The 17375-nt window shown below is 46.9% G+C and overlaps 1 protein-coding gene across 4 annotated transcripts in view; it reads left to right on the top strand.

The window, feature by feature from the left end:
- The first annotated feature begins 1375 nt into the window (after window positions 1-1375).
- The window catches only part of VAV1 (vav guanine nucleotide exchange factor 1), a 73774-nt gene continuing 57774 nt past the window's right edge, over window positions 1376-17375 (top strand). For 3 of the 4 annotated variants that reach the window (XM_033173447.1, XM_033173448.1, XM_033173450.1), the window contains exon 1: window positions 1450-1653. In XM_033173447.1, the coding sequence (XP_033029338.1) occupies window positions 1450-1653 (204 nt within the window). Of the gene's footprint in view, window positions 1654-17375 lie in introns of all 4 variants that reach the window. The other variant, XM_033173446.1, reaches the window with a different exon arrangement.

Here is a 17375-nt window from a genome sequence, read left to right as displayed (position 1 = left end):
TCCCAGACCCAGTGAAGAAAGGGGGCGTGGGAAGCCCTTTAGTCTATTAAAGTACCTCAGGAGCAGGATTGTTAAAGGGGGTGGATAACTGAAAGAAAGTATCGCCGTATAAAGGAACCAAACCTACAACACAAAAAACAACTGAGGACAAATTAAAGCGAAATCGCACTGTATTCCTGAAGTAACCTAAGTATAACCCATTTGTGTTATATACTATCTTTCCTTAAATAAATCTTTATTGTTTCTTTAAAGAAAACCTGCCTGAGACTCCAAATTACTAGTTATCCCCTCACAAAGGTCCCCCTGCAGGATACTCTGGGCTAGAACTTTTAAGAGGAAAGGAAAAGAAACCTTTGGGTAAAGGGTTGTTCAGTGAGGTGTGGGCAATTTATCTTAAGTGAGAGCGGGCCCAATGGCGTGAGAGGAAAAAGTGCCGTCAGCTAGGGTTGCCAGGTGCCCACTATTTGAGTGGACATTTTTTATTCAAAAGCTTTATGATGAAATGGTATTTTAATACGTGTTAAAATGTTTGTAAGAAAATATATAATTTAATTTAACACACACACACACACCCGCTTGTCCACTATTTTTTGGAAGCAGACCTGGCAACCCTAGCCGTTGCACGGGAGTGGCGTGGCGTGGCAGCAGAGTGGGACAGCATCTGCGGCAAAATGGGAAGCCATGTCCTTGTTCTTCACCGTGTTCCTGCAGTAGTTGAAAGTGCAGCTGGTGAGGCTGGGCCTTTGCTACGGCCACCACCACACCCAAGACAGTGGAACTCCCTGCCTCAGGAGATCCATTTAGCCCCCCCCCCCCCTCTCTTGACCTTTCACCAGGATTCTGCTGGTGCTTTATGATTTCATACCTTTTTTGTGCTCGCCCTCTTGGTTTCAACTTTGTTTCATTATTTTGTTGTTTGCTCTCTGTGAGAAAAGCAGGTTAAAAAGGTATTTAAATAAAATGAAAGTTACTTGCCCCCAAGCACCTCGGGGCTTCAAGATCCAGCACATTTTTTTAAAAAAAAAATGTGTATGCTGCCAAGAGAGGCAACCTGAAATATTTTGGTTCCTGGCTTTGTACCCCAAAATTGGTCTACTAAGGCACACCACCTTAGCTGGGCCCTGTCAGAAAACAGCTCTGGCAATGGCTGCTTCTAGAAAAGAGAGACCTTTATTAAGCACCCTGAACTCTTGGTAAAGAATTGAGCAAAACTGAGTGAAAGCTGGGCTTTTTTGCTTCTTCTTTGGCACCTCCTCCTCCGGGGTGGGGTGAGGAAGTTCCCCAGCCCCCACACCTTTTTTTCTTTGTGGTCTGATGTCAGTTGCAAAAGAGGAAGCTGTCGCCTGTTGCAGTTTCGCAGCCACCAAGAAGGGTGCTGCTGGTGGCAGTGGAGAGCGGCCCCGGCACAGCACCCAGGAGCAGCCCCCTTGGGTGTTGGTGGTGGTGAGAATGGAGCTGTGGAAGCAATGCGCCCACTGGCTTATCCAGTGCCGGGTGCTGCCCCCCAACCACAGAGTGACCTGGGAGGGTGCCCAGGTCTGCGACTTGGCCCAAGCCTTGCGCGATGGCGTCCTACTCTGTCAGCTCCTCAACAACCTCACGGCTCACGCTGTCAACTTGCGGGAGATCAACTTGCGCCCCCAAATGTCCCAGGTAAGCAATGAGGCATGGGAAAAGAGGGCCGTGTAGCTTGAGCATCAAGGTCTCTGTGTCTTCGTCGCTGTGAAGGAAGAGCAGGGTGGAAGCACAGTCTCTCGCAACCATAAATTCTTCACCGGAGCTCGTGATGCTAGCGCTGGTCGCTGAGGGGATCTACAGCTTTTGCGACGTCCCCATGGACATTTGTGTGTTGGGATTTGGGGTTTTAGCCTCTGAATAATTTGGGGCAGAGAGAGGCAGGTGTCAGAGGATCTAGGCAGCAAGAACAAGAATAAAGAGCAAGGGAATCGAGTGTGGTATTTATGATTTATGCCACCAACGTATGTAAGCTGTGATAGCGGGAGGGGAGAGCATGTGATGAAGCCCACCACCCATCAGCAGGAGCGTGAAATCGTATTTGTAGGCTGAATCTGATGGGAAAGGGGTTAACCTACCTCTGAGGAAGTAATTGCTGTGTGATCTTGCATGTGTGGGTGGGGAAGTATTGGTCTGCCTGTAGCTGCAGTGCAAAGCAGAGATGGGGAGGGGTTTCAAGGTGCACAGTGGTGTGGGACAGATGTGTAGATTTCGCTTTGACTGTGAGAGAAGAGGGCTGATGCCTCTATGTGCATGCCTAGAGATGAGGTGAAATCGGCTGCTGGAAATAAGGAGGAAGCACGGAAAGGGGTTGTGCAAGAGTGATGTGGGACATATATGTATGGAAAGGCATAGGCCCTAACCTAAGGCGAGGTTGCATGACCGGCATGTGAACAGCCATGGCTGCTGGCAGCTGATATGGTCTGAGAGAGGCTCTGTGGCCACTCAAATCAAGATGTAAGAAGGGAATGTATACAGACCTGTGTGTAAATCGTATACGGGACTAAATTGAGAGTGGTCCCTTTGAATGCTGGGCCCTTCCTGGTGAATTTTTCATCATAAAATGCAAACTCAGAAACCTTGATGAGAATAAGGGATGCTGATTTTGACCATGAAAATTAACTTCTTGTACAGTTAGGTGTTGTTGTTGTTGTTTTTGTTGTTGTTGTTGTTTCAAAAAAGGAAAACTTCTGCAATTGATAAGACATACCAAAATGACAGCAGGTGATATGTGGCAGGAAGGAAATTAAGGGAGAATCCTTTGTCTTCAAAGTATGAGCTCCCACCTGTAGAAGCACCACCCAGACCTTATTTGATTTAGCAGATGCTGCCTTCGCCTTCTGAAGCATTTCCCAAGCACAACAGGTTGAAACTTGCTGTTTGTTTAGAAATGAAGAGAGCTCATATTTCTGAGAACTCTGTAAACTTTGTGGACAAGTGGCAATTGTAGTGGGTGGCGTGAGGGAGGCATTTTGTGCCAAGGAAGAAAGCTTGGTTTTGCTTAGGCAAATTTCTCATTTGTGTATGGGAGCACAGTCTCATATCTCATATCATGGCAGTGTAGCCTACAGGGAAGAGAATTTTCCTGCAGCCGCTTCCTCTTGGCTCTCATTGTACATGGCCTGACTTGCCTGGCATTTAGCGAGCTGTAATTTTCTGACGTTGTTTCTCAAACTGTTTGAATTCGAACTGCACGCCATACATTTAAAGCGCGTGACTTCCTGCAAAGAATTGTGGGAACGGCAGTTTCCCTCTCACAGAGGTACAAATCCCAGCACCCCTCACAATCAACAGTTCTCAGCATTCTTTGGGTGAAGACCATGTACCTTAAATGTGCTTTGGATGTGTTTTAAATGTACATTGTGGAACTGCCCATATTCTGCTCGCTCCCCAACAAGTATATGAACCCAACTGTTCAGTGAGATCTGGCGAGTCGAGCGCGGCCACTTGCACATCACCCAAAAAACAAAAACAAAGAAACCCAGGGGAAGATACGTGGGCCAAAAAGAGAGCAGATTTACACAATTCTTTGCATATGTTAACTTGCATGTGCATAGGCAGAAGTAGAACTAATTGCTGTAAATTTAAATACAATGCATCTAACCTGTCAGGAAACCCCCCTCCCCATGGCAGGTAGCATCCCGGGATCGTTTGCAGTACAGGGAACCACCTTCGTTGTTCACCAGTTCGTCATCCCCCTCCTCAGGAGGAAGCAACCATTCCTCCAGTGGGGAGGGGGAGTTGGAGGCAGGAAGTCGGCGCAGGGGCTGTGAAGAGATCGCAGAGCCTGAGCACCAAGGGGGAAGCGGGGAACAGGGATGGTTTCCCGCGCCCCGAGTTCGCAGACAGGAAAGACGTGGAAGGGGGAGGTGGGGGTTCAGGATCCCGCGCCTCTTTTGCTGGACAAAGAACCGGAAGGGTTCATTCCTGGACTCTGCAGAGGGATGAGATGGACGTTTGAACTTTTGCTCCACTGTAAATATCTGCACAATAAAGAACTTAGTTTTTAGAAGTTCTGCGTTCGGCTGATTTCTCATGAGCAACCACTGAACGCCCTTACATAACCCAAGTAGAGAAGACGGTGACCTGGTTAGCCCAGGTGCTAACAGCTGATGGGCTATATCAAGGCACCTGCTCTCCCTCTTTATGTCCTCTGTGGAGTAGGACAGATGTCCACCCCAGGAAGAGTCTAGCTTGTTGATTAGGGCTGGGCCGGTCCTACCATTAGCACAGTTAGGAAGTATACGCTGTGTGTGCCACATGGCCTAACCCTACACAACTTGAGCTACTCTGCTGTCCTCTGGAGTGGTGGACGTCATTTCATTGCCAGCGTGGAGGAAAGATTCAGTTGCCATCTCAGGCAGCTTCTGTGCAAGGAGCGAGAGAGTGCCACCTTGTCCTTCCACGGGCAGCAAAATGTCTTGGGCTGGCCTTGGGGAAAGGAATATTAGCAGTGCTATTTTTCTAGAAAAAGGGGTGCCAGAACTCACCTGCCTTGTTCTCTTATAATGGCAATGGCGCCCACCTGAGAGGTGCCGGAACTGAGTTCCTGTGAGTTCCAGCTGAAAAAACCCCTGAATATTAGGGTTTTATTAGGACATATGTGCATCCTCTCTTTTATAGCTCCCCGCTCTCTGGATTGGCTCCAGTATTAGGAGGAAGCAAGGTGATGAGCCTGGCAATGAGACAACATGGCAGATTAGCGTTGCCCATGCAACTGAGATGTTCGGTGGGAAGTCCTGGCTGTTTTGTTTGTTTGGTGTCTGAGCCAGCTGTAAGGTATTTTTTCTGCTGGCACCATCCTCAGTATTGTTATCACTTGGACAACTGCTTGATTTCTGTAATGCACAACCAAGGTACTAAGGGAGCCAGTCTTCTGGGCTCAGCCCACCACACCACTTAACACGCTGCCATGCGAAGCTGCAGCATGCATGGCTGTACACTTTCTTCTTAGCCACAGCTTCTGTGGAGGCAAGATGGATGCTGTCCAAGCAATGTGGCACATCAGAAGAGTCACCTGCAGAAGAGTGGAATGTGTGGGCTGCCTTCACATCTTGTTTCCCGCTCTAGGATCCAGGCACATGCTCAGCCCACTATATTAAAAATAAGGCTGTGCTTCCAACAGATTATATCAGGCTTTTCCCCAGATACCAGGTTTTTTCTGTGTCCAGGGCAGCTGTTTACCAGCTCTATCTGGTATGCAGGCTGAGACCCTATATGCCCGCAGACTGTCTTGCCAGAGTGGTGCATGCTCTGGTTATCTCCCGTGTGGACTACTGCAATGCGCTCTATGCAGGGCTACATTTGAAGGTGACCCGGAAACTACAACTAATCCAGAATGCGGCCGCTAGACTGGTGAGTGGGAGCGGCCACCGAGACCACATATCACCGGTCTTGAAAGACCTACATTGGCTCCCAGTACGTTTCCGGGCACAATTTATAGTGTTGGTGCTGACCTTTAAAGCCCCAAACGGCCTCGGTCCAGTATACCTGGAGCGTCTCCACCCCCATCATTCAACCCAGACACTGAGGTCCAGTGCCAAGGGCCTTCTGGCGGTTCCCTCGCTGCGAGAAGCCAAGTTACAGGGAACCAGGCAGAGGGCCTTCTCGGTAATGGCACCCACCCTGTGGAACGTCCTCCCATCAGATGTCAAGGAGAAAAACAACTACCAGACTTTTAGAAGACATTTGATGGCAGCCCTTTTTAGGGAAGCTTTTAATGTTTGATGCACTATTGTATTTTAATATTTTGTTGGAAGCTGCCCAGAGTGGCTGGGGGAAACCTGGCCAGATTGGCGGGGTATAAATTATTATTATTATTATTATTATTATTATTATTATTATTATTATTATTTCAAATCATACGTTGGCACTCAGGGCTGCTGTAGCAGATCTTTGACGTTCTTCTCCATGCCACCCTCTTATAATCTATTGCAAAATGGATCTGATTCTTAGGACTAGAATGAGGTTAATGCTTGTTGGGGTGCCAGTGCCCTGCTTGAAATGGCATGCTGATGAGGTAGGGACTTGCACCAAAACAGCTCAAAAACAGCTTGAGTCCAGTTGCTGTTGACTTTGCATCATCTAGCAGTGGTTATTCCTGTAGGCTGCGGCAGAGGGAGAGAAAGGACACAGGGATATTCCATGGGCTTTGCTGAAATACCAACTGCCTTTGGCTCTTATTTTGCATCATCTGTCACCTAACAGTAATCATTGCATCCGGCAACCTGAATTTCTGCTGTCTTAACTGGGCTTTATAAAAACTGGAAGAACTGCTGCCTGAATTTGCTTTTTTTCTTTTCCCTTCTACCTTTTCTGTCATGTCTTTTAAATTGAGCACCAAAGGGCATTGTTACTGCCTTGTTATTGATCTATAGCTGCTCTGGGAACCTTTTTGACTGAAGAGTGAAAATGCTTTGAACAAATTATAGGACAAACCATGGTTTGATGTAGCCTGAAGTACTTACAGGTGAAACTTGAAAAATTAGAATATCGTGGAAAGGTTCATTTCTTTCAGTAATTCAACTTAAAGGGTGAAACTAATATATGAGATAGACTCATGACATGCAAAGCGAGATATGTCAAGCCTTTATTTGTTATAATTGTGATGATTATGGCGTACAGCTGATGAGAACCCCAAATTTACAATTTCAACTTTGGGGTATTCATCAGCTGCATGCCATAATCATCACAGTTATAACAAATAAAGGCTTGACATATCTCGCTTTGCATGTCATGAGTCTATCTCATATATTAAACTCCAGTAGCTAATGAAAACAATTGCTTACATAAATGGACTTTTCCACGATATTCTAATTTTTTGAGTTTCACCTGTATACTCATGATGAAAGTAAACATTACCTGACTTTCTGTTACTGTGAGGGCATTTGAATCCAACCTTAGCCCGAAAGAAAAATAAATGCTTGATGTGCACTAGGAAGTATGTTGATGAAAGCAGCACATTTCCTTGCAGTATTTTCCTTGCTTGTTGTTTCCCTTGCAATGCTTTTAGATCAGAATACAGATATTTGCCAGAGTTTGTTGTACCTACAAAACTCATCTCTGGACTGATCTGATAAAAGCTTGCAGTTCTGCAGTAGCCATCCTAGGCATCTAGTCATGCTGTTGGTGGAAGCAGAAATTCCTTCCCAGGCAGCCCAGTCTTATGAGGGGCAAGATAGAATAATTACAGACCTCTCCAGAGGGATGTAAGAAGACATTCATTGTGTTCTGCCTTGTATTTTTTTTGCAAGCATCACCGTTTCTATTCTGCTGCAGTTCAGCTTTCGACAAAAACTACAATATTTGTCTTACAGTCTGCAATGGTGAAATGTTACGCAATAAATTATGTCCTTAAATTATCATTATGTTACTCCACACCATTCATTTCAGTGCAAAGGAAACCCAGTGCAAGTTGGGGGAGGGTTGTCATCAATTTCATATTGTTACACATTGTTTGCAGGCTGAAAATCACAACAGGGAATACCGATCAAATGCACTGGAACGATTTCCATTCTGGACATGGGACAAATAAGTGAACATTGGTGATTTCGGCTCCCATTTTTATCTGTAGCTCCTCCGGGAACCTTTTTGGCTGAAAAGCCACCAATTCTAAATTTGTGGGAAATGTTACAAAGCCTGGAATTATGATTGTCACTCCTTCTAATAGCAGATTCATGCACTGAGTGGTGCAAGGATGGTTGCTAAACTGAGGCCACTGAGAAACAAGAGGGAAGTATCAGCAGACTTGGGGAAACCCAGGGCTTGCAGAAGTGCGGAAAAATAAAAATAAAAAATACCCCAGAGAGCACAAAGGTGACCTACAATAGACGTTAAAACAATTAAAAACTGTCCAACAAGAAGCTGTGAGCTTACAAAATGCTGATGACAGTTGAGCCAAGAGGGAAAGAGAGAGGCAGGCAGACAGAGAACGGTCTGAAGAAAGCAGACAGACTGTGAGCCTACACTTTACTATAAGTGCATTTGTTGCAATAATATCAGGAGCTGTTTTCTTTTTAAAAAAAACAACCCTCAAATGTGCTTCCTTCCTCAACTAGATCAGGATCAGTGTGGTGTGAGCTATCTGTGAACATAATACAGATTGATTGTATACTGTGGTCCTGAGATCTGGATCCCATGCTTGGTTTTTTAATAATATTAAAACCTGTGGTTGCTGCAAGCATAAAATTTAAAATATCATGTAGTTAGGCTCTACATGAGTCTATTAATTGATTCTACAAATGCATGTGTGTGGCATTTACTTCTGAAGCTATTCCCTCTCAAAGCCTTGACAGCTCTTCTTCCAGACTGATGGGATCCCTGAACAAGAATGATCTGCTCCATGATAAAAAGTTGGGAAACATTGCAATATTCTTTTGCTTGTACTGTACCTATAAGTCCGGCCGAGGGAGATTCAGCACAGCTTCTGCAAAAGGAAGTACCCCAGATTCACAACCTTTTTTATAATTTGTGGAGAGTGAGAAATAACGTCTTGACAAAGCCTCTCTCTAAGACTTGGTAGGAATTGTAGCTGTCATGGGATAAGGTGGCAGGTAATTAAAGAAACCTTTTAATGAGGATGAATGAGGAGAATGCAAAATATGGTCTGAAGCTCAACATAAAAAAAACTAAGATCATGGCCACTGGTCCCATCACCTCCTGGCAAATAGAAGGGGAACAAAGGTCCGTATAGTTAAAACTATGGTTTTCCCAGTAGTAATGTATGGAAGTGAGAGCTGGACCATAAAGAAGACTGATCGCCGAAGAATTGATGCTTTTGAATTATGGTGCTGGAGGAGACTCTTGAGAGTCCCATGGACTGCAAAAAGATCATACCTATCCATTCTTAAAGAAATCAGCCCTGAGTGCTCACTGGAAAGACAGATCCTGAAGTTGAGGCTCCAGTACTTTGGCCACCTCATGAGAAGAGAAGACTCCCTGGAAAAGACCCTGATGTTGGGAAAGATGGAGGGCACAAGGAGAAGGGTACGACAGAGGATGAGATGGTTGGACAGTGTTCTCGAAGCGACTAGCATGAGTTTGGCCAAACTGCGAGAGGCAGTGAAAGATAGGCGTGCCTGGTGTGCTCTGGTCCATGGGGGTCACGAAGAGTCGGACACGACTGAACAACAACAAAATTATCTGAACTAGTAATAGTCCAAAAGACAGTAAATCGAGTCTAGCAAGGAATAAGTGGACAGTGCTCACAATGAAGGAACCAGGAAGCAAAATTATACAGGGCTTTGTATTTTTTTATTCATAAGTGATTTGGAGTCAAGGGCGAGTCACAAGGCAGCCAAGTTTGCAGGCAAACTATTCAGGAAGTTTTTTAAAAAAATAAATAAATAACCAAACTATTTAGAGCTCCAAAAGTAGGGTATTCAAATTCTCCAAATCCCAACATTCTAGTTCCCCAAATCCTAACACCCTAATCTGCATAGGATGCAAATTATTTCCCAGTTACACAAACCAAACGGTAGAACGAGGAAGATTTAAGCAACATTGCTTCTTTCATTCTGAACGGTCCCCTCCAATGCTGCTTTATCTGGGCTAGTTTTCCTGTCCTTGAAGTCCCATTTCTCAGGAGCCCCTCCAGACAGCACTTTTAGTCTGCGTTCAAGGCGATCTGTGCACCTGGCCGCGTCTGGGATGGACGTACACGCTCCTGCATTCAGGGCTGCTTGCACCCTCAATAATTTCTGAACGGTGACATGGCATTTGCTGCAAACTGTGTGTTATCCATTGCTCCCCCCCCCCAAGAAAAAGTTACTTTTCATACTAAAAATTTCCATTTTAAAAATACACCTTCTGGTGCACTATGGCCCTAGGGTGCTCTTGCAGTATACTGTACTGACTTGAATTCACTTCTTCTTGATGTGGCCACTCCCACATACTTCCTATTCATGATGCATCAGTGGAAATGAGTGAAGGTTTAGTACAACCAGCACATCCTTAGCCATTGTTCCCCCGGACACGGGGGAGAGAGTTATGCTGGGGTGGGATAACCTGCTTCTGTGTGGTGTAGTGGTTAAGAGCAGTGGATTCATAATCTGGTGAACTGGGTTCGCTTCCCCACTCCTCCACATGCAGCTGCTGGGTGACCTTGGGCTAGTCACACTTCTCTGAAGTCTCTCAGCCTCACTCACCTCACAGAGTGTTTGTTGTGGGGGAGGAAGGGAAAGGAGAATGTTAGCCGCTTTGAGACTCAGGGTAGTGATAAAGCAGGATATCAAATCCAAACTCTACTTCTTCTTCTTCTTCTTCTGCCTCCTCCTCCTCCTCCTCTCGGAGAGCTGCTGGCCTGCTCTGCTTTGCTGCTGCCTTTGTGACCGGGAAGGCATACATTCCAAGTGTCCCGATTTTCCAGGACAGTCCTGGAATTACGAAAGCGACCCCAGCTTTTGATTTGACCCCTGAACCTCTCTGTTTCCCCCATCAGTGCCGCTGCTGCCAACTTCAGAGAAGAGGATGAGCCAGCACTTGTTCCGAGCAATGATGGTGGCTGCAGCTGCAAGGGAGCATCTCACTGCCTCTCCATGGCTGCAGTTGTTGACCTTTTTTAGTTATGCCCAAACAGGCTGCCATATGTCTGGATTTTCCCGGACATTTGCCTGATTACTGCCTGGATACTGCTGCCGACTGCAGTGTTCCGGAGGTGTCCAGGAAAATCTGGACACAGGACAACTCTAGCCAAGGACCAGCTCTGTGTGATTCGCTGTCTCTGAGAGGCAGGTAGAAGACAGGGCTGCCCTGGGTGGGAAGACAGGGCAACAGAGTGGAGTGCAAGGAGCTTTGATGTAAAAAAAAAAGCTTTGTGCGTCCACTAGCGGAAGAAGAGGGGGCAGGGGGAGTGCACCGCCCCCAGCACCACGGTCCCAGTGGGGTGTCATTACGGCCACGCCCCCTCCTGCTCTCTGCCCCCCAGTGCTGCAGCATGAAGCTCCGCCACTGTGTGCATCTGCATCTAATCTTTCTCCTTTCTTAAAATTTATTTATTGGTGTGTGTTTTTCTTTCTGTAAATCTACCAAAGAATAAAATCAAGACTAATGGGTTTTCTCAGGACAGTGGAGGGCATGTGGACTGTGTCCCATTGGTGTAGTGTTGGTGGCACTCGCCCTTCTTCTGATAGGCTATGTTCTGCGGGGGGACAAACAAGGGGGGCCGAGGAGGGTTAGTTAAAGGAGAGCAAGAAATGTCCCTCATTTCATCTGAGGAAGGTTGGAGAGTATGGGGAGGGGAGGGGAGGGGCATCAGTGGGATCAAGAGTCAAGTGAGAAGTGGGGACCTTGTTGCTTTCCTTTCCTCCCTTTGCTCTTGGGGCTGTGAGTTATTTCTTTGCCCAGCTGCGGGGTCCAGGGAGCTGGGAGAGGACTAGGGAATTGTGGCAAGGGAACCCTGCATTCCCATGTATAAAATCCAAGCTCTGCATACACAGCACTTATATATGCTTGGGGTTTTCCCGCCTGCAAAAGATGATAACACGGGTTTCCACTCAAGCACAATTGCTCAGAGGATCTTTCCCCTGTCTTGAGCCACCACTGGGAGGTGAGAGAGAGAAGTTAGGCTTGCAAATACTTACAGCTGCTCAAGTCTCTGAGCATTTCCCAGACTCTGAGTCACCCACTGGAAACTCAGTTCTCTTCCCTTGGTCATTGGTTCGCTTGAAGTGCTTGGCTTGTGCATTTGACCCTTTGGATCCTAGGCTGGAATGGACCTAAAGGGACGTCAGGTCAACAAATGCTCACCTATGAGTTTGGGACTTCGATAGTCAGTCCCTGCCCCAGGAAACAGTCAGAATGCCATAAGCAGCTGCATAACAAATCAGAGAATTCCAAGAAAGCCAGCCAATACATTTCTATGATGGAAGGGCCAGCCTGAAGGAACAAGCAACCCAGTGTTTTCTAAGTGGTGGCTATATTTTGGGGGTACTGATCAGGTGTGTGCCCCTGATCCCTTGCAATGTTGGCCAAGGACACAGGGATGTGTGTGGCCATCTGTGGCGGCACTGCAAAGGATTCCTGGAATGGCAGGGTAGCCTGTTTTGCAGAGGGAAGTCCTTTGTTTGAAGGTGTGCTCTGTTAGTAGAACCGCTGCCTGGTCCAAGTGTGACTGAAATATAAGGCTTCCCTACTGTGGACAGATGTATTGTGATTTAAATTACGATGGTTATTTCTGTATTGGCATCTATGCTGAAATTAGCACATGCTAATCTGTGTCCCTTTTTGGGCTGAAGTGTAAGTGGTCATCCTGTGGGGTGGACAAGTTGTGGCACACCCATTTCAGGTGACAAGATTTCCTTGGGAGAGCCACAGTCATTACTAGACAGAACGATATGGCAGAACCCCTTTCAGTCCCTGTAAGAACTAAATCTGTATAGTGCATCTTTTCCAAGGAAATGTTATACATGGAAAGTCCATGCCTCGGAGGCCAGTTCTCTGAGGATGCAAGGAAGAAAATAAAAACCCGGAATGTTAAGAGTGGGGCATGAATTGTGCTGAATTGTGTGGGGTGGGAGATGTTGTAAGAATTTATGATCTTATATATATATATTATTAATTCACCAAGCAAACACAGGAAAAACAGGCCTCACACCATTTTTCACTCCCAAACTGACAAACTGTTTCTCTGCAGGGAGGGAGGAGGTGGGGGAATCCTTCCCATTATCTCAGGAATTAAAAGTGATAATCCCTGGCATCCTGTTGCCTGAGTGCCAGACTGGGTGGCCATTCCAAAGATGGCAGGGTCAGATGGAGACAAAAGGGTGTGATTAACTTTGCTGGGAAGCAGGGAAATGTCAATATCTCCTTTGTTTTCACTTGATGGGTTTGGTGGAAAGCAAGAGGAGACATGGGGGCAGGGTCCAGGATGCCCAGATCACTGCTACCAGACCCTCCCAATTTGTCATGTAGTTCTGATGTATGGAGGGGTGGTCTTGAGCTGGAGGGGGGCAATTTCAAAAGTCTATATAGGAGCTTGCGCACCTTTGTTGAAGGTATTTTGCTTGCAAAACACCCTGCTGCAGCAGTTTCTAATAAACAAGGCCTTGCTTTGGGAGACTCAGTATTGTCTTTGTCTTTTGTGCTGCATTGTCGGAAAGGGCTCTTAAAATATAGCGCTCTTCCCGGGGTTATAGACTCCCTTCTGGAGACGGACCCAGTTACAGAATTTTTATAACAGAGAGAAGGCTTTTATTTGTTTATTTTTTGTTTTGGATGGTGAAGTACCTGTGGCAAAGTTTTGATGAAAAATAGTATGGGAAGAGGATAGTGGTCTCTAAAACATATCTGAATCACCGTATCCTTCTTTTGGAATAACCTTTGGAAATAGGTAACCTGTGACCCCGAAGATGTTGTTGAACCCCAAGTCCCATTAGCTGTAGGAAGCATGGCCAGTGGGGTCACGGGTGATGGGATGTCCAGAGAACTGGTTCCATCCCACCCCCACTTTGAGAGGGTGTCAAGGGAGCCATGAATCTTGAGGGGAGGCTCTGACTATTAGAACAGCTTAGAGGGCCTTTAGTGTGCAGGGTATTCCAAATGCTTTGGCAGGTCACAAACCTGTGAACAAGCATACACACCCAGCTGTTGCTACTATTGTTGAATGGGGGCGGGTGTTAGAGGGAAACCAATCAAGGACTGGGTTTATAAGGTAGTTGGTGTGGCTGCTCTAGGAGAGAAGGAGCAATCAGAGATTTAAAAAACAACAACCAAAGCTATGTGTGTCTTAGCAACAGGGCAGATTGTGATAGTGTAGATGGAGAGGAAGCCTTGAGAGGGAAGATAATTTTGAGCATTGAGGAAGAGCAGATTGCCATCGCTGTGTAAATGAGTTCAGATTAGGCCTTTCTTGGAAACGTCATAACTAGCAGCGCATGATGCGGCGATAGAGCTCATGCTTTGCTTGCAGAAGGTCTCAAGACACAGAGTTGCCATGGAGTCAAGCAAAAATCCCCTAGTGCAGTGGTTTCCAATTAGCTAAGTACTGTGGGACTCCAGTTTTTCAAAAGCTAAGCCATAGACCCCCTACTTTTGAAAATGTTGATATCTCTATGGTGCCAAAGACCCACTGGGAACACCAATTGGGAGCTGCTGCCCTAGTGCTACTCTCTGGTAGTGACGCTATAAGTAGGAGTGGAGCCACTGCAGTACACTGCCTCTCACTCCCAACTCTCAGAGCCACTCCATAAGGATACTATGGTCAGGTGTATTGCATGCCTGTGCAAATCTGTGATGTGGGTCTGTGCCCTCCTTAAGTCCCTTAAGTACTGGACCACACCTCTAGTGTTGTGATAGTGCAGACATTTCAGAATGGCATTATTAAATATTCAGGAAAAGTCAGAAGCCCAATGTAACTTCGTTTATTCAACAGCTCACTCCCATATTAAACAAGAACACACTCTGAAAGCCCCAACAAGAACTGCCAGTTGGCAGTTGACAGTTGACAGAGCTTGCCATTAGAACTTTCGTCCACCTACGCTTCTACGATTGGTTAGAATCATAACATGTGTTAAACCCAATACATAACACTCCTCCCCCCAACTTCCTAACAAAAGGAACAAACATAGTCATCAAAGTGTGCTGGCCTTTTCCGCTCCCACTGGGACCATCGTGGTTCCTGTGCCCGAATGGGTGACCCAGGAGGTTTCTCTGGTACCTGCGGTCTAAGTGGGGAGGCCAGCTCTGAAGGGGTAATGGCCAATGGCACCATTGAGGACTCCGGCCTGAAGTCACCTTGCTGGGGTAACTCGGTCACCTGCAACCCATCTGGTTCCCACCCTGGCCTGGGCACAGATTCTCCCAAAGTAACCATTTCTCTGTCCTCTGGTTCCGCTTGAAGTTCCCTGTTCAGAGGTGTCCTGGTTCGGATCTGGTCAAGGTGTCTCTTCCAAACCAGACCCCCCTCCAGCCCTACCTCGTAGGAGACCAGACCTGTACAGCGGGCAATGGTACCTGGGACCCAACCCTGTCCAGGCCCATAGTTCCGGACGTACACAGTGTCCCCCGGGAAGAACCCTCTAGGAGTCCCCCGCCCCACAGTCGATGGCCGTTGCTCAAGAGCCCGGTTGGGGTGCATACGATCAAGGAGGGTAGTGAGCCTCCTTCCCATAAGCAACTCCGCTGGGCTCCGGCCGGCCACTGCGCTTGGGGTGGTGTGTTGGGCCAATAAGAACTCCGCTAACCGGAGAGTCCAGTCACCAGGACTTAAAGTAAAGCAGAAAAAGTGCCTGTTGGGAGTTAGCAGTGTGGATTTCCTGGGGTTCCTGGTTGACGCGGACGGCCTGCATCCAGCAGAGGACAAAGTGCGCGCCATTTGCGATGCCCCAGACCCAAAGAGCAAGTCAGAGTTACAAGCCTTCTTGGGACTTCTTAATTTTTACCATGCATTCCTGCCACACAAGGCAGCTGTAACTGAGCCTTTGCACAGGCTCCTGGACAAAAAAGCACCATGGGTCGGGGGCCCTCAACAGGCCAAGGCTTTCCGAGGGGTCAAAGACTTGCTTGTGTCCAACTCAGTGTTGGCACACTTCAATGAAAAGCTTCCGGTGGTGTTGGCTTGCGATGCTTCCCCTTATGGAGTAGGCGCAGTACTGGGCCACCAGCTCCCGGACGGGAGGGAAGTTCCAGTGGCTTACTTCTCCCAAACTCTCACGTCGGCAGAGCGCAACCACTCCCAGATCGACAAGGAGGGTTTGCAATAGGCGCGAGGTGTCTTGTCATAGCCTGTGTCAGCTCATCGAAAGTGCAGGCCTCTATGTCCCTGGGTGTCATCAGACCTTCCAGTAGAGTGATGGCGGAACTTCCCAGCACTGTCAATAGCACATCCACCTTGTCTGCCTCCCTAGTGAAGCCTTGTAGTCGGACGTAGCTCCTTATTCGGCGGAGCCACTGTGGCCATTCTGCAGGATGGCTCATATCGAAGTCCAGTGGCGGCCGACTATGACTGGTGGCCATCCTCAGACCTGAAGTAGTCGCTTGTGCAATTATGGGTGGTTGCGAAGACGCGGCAGGCACGGTCTCATTTCCGGGGCTTCGCAGGCGGCTGTGCTGCGTTGCAGTCTCAGGCCTCTGGTATCTAGCGGGAGCTCATGAATCCCATCCTCGTCGCCAATATTAAATATTCAGGAAAAGTCAGAAGCCCAATGTAACTTCGTTTATTCAACAGCTCACTCCCATATTAAACAAGAACACACTCTGAAAGCCCCAACAAGAACTGCCAGTTGGCAGTTGACAGTTGACAGAGCTTGCCATTAGAACTTTCGTCCACCTACGCTTCTACAATTGGTTAGAATCATAACATGTGTTAAACCCAATACATAACAGGCATCTTTTCCAGATCCCTTTCAATTTCCTTGTTTGGAACAGAGACTCCTTTAGAAGTGCTGACAAGTGATCTTTACCAAGAGACAAAAAAGAGATACACAACTCTCTTGATCTTGTTGGATCCTCCTGGAAGTTTTCAGCACACACACACACATATGATTTTTTTTAATTGGACTGCATACAAAATTTGGCAGGAATCTGAGGGGGTAGGCCAAGAGCAAGTCAGACTTTTCAGATGCAGGTTTAGATGGAGCGTCTCCACCCCCATCGTTCAGCCCGGACACTGAGATCCAGCACCGAGGGCCTTCTGCCGGTTCCCTCATTGTGAGAGGTGAGGTTACAGGGAACCAGACAGAGGGCCTTTTGGTAGTGGTGCCCACCCTGTGGAACACCCTTCCATCAGATGTCAAGGAAATAAGCAGCTATCCTACTGTATTTCCCAGCGTGTAAGACAACTGGGCATATAAGACGACCCCCAATTTTTCCAGTTAAAATATAGAGTTTGAGATATACTTGACCGCAGATTCTCCACCCGGCGTATAAGACGACACCTGACTTTTGAGAAGATTTTCCTGGATTAAAAAGTAGTCTTATACACCAGAATATGCACTATTTTTAAGAGACATCTGAAGGCAGCCCTGTTTAGGGACGTTTTTAATATTTAATGCAGTATTGTTCTAACATTCGTTTGGGAGCCGCCCAGAGTGGCTGGGGAAGCTCAGCCAGATGAGTGGGGTACAAATAAATTATTATTATTATTATTATTATTATTATTATTATTACTACTACTACTACTACTAGATCTCAGATCATGAAAATGTGGACAACAGCGCTGTCCAGCCTATGGTGTGCCTCAAGGCTTTCATCACTGCTTGGTTGTTATTGTAAACTGTTAGAAGAAACCCTCTAGACTTGAGCTGGGAGTTTGATTCTAGTTCTTTTTTTTTTTAATCAATCTGAAAGCAGAGGTATTCACAGCTGTTGCCAAGGGGATGTGGTTAAAGAGACTGAATCAGAAAAACACACAGCCGGAATGTGAG

This window comes from Lacerta agilis, chromosome 16, assembly GCF_009819535.1.
Source record: "Lacerta agilis isolate rLacAgi1 chromosome 16, rLacAgi1.pri, whole genome shotgun sequence".
Lineage (NCBI taxonomy): Eukaryota > Metazoa > Chordata > Lepidosauria > Squamata > Lacertidae > Lacerta > Lacerta agilis.
This window is presented reverse-complemented; position numbering and strand designations above follow the sequence as displayed.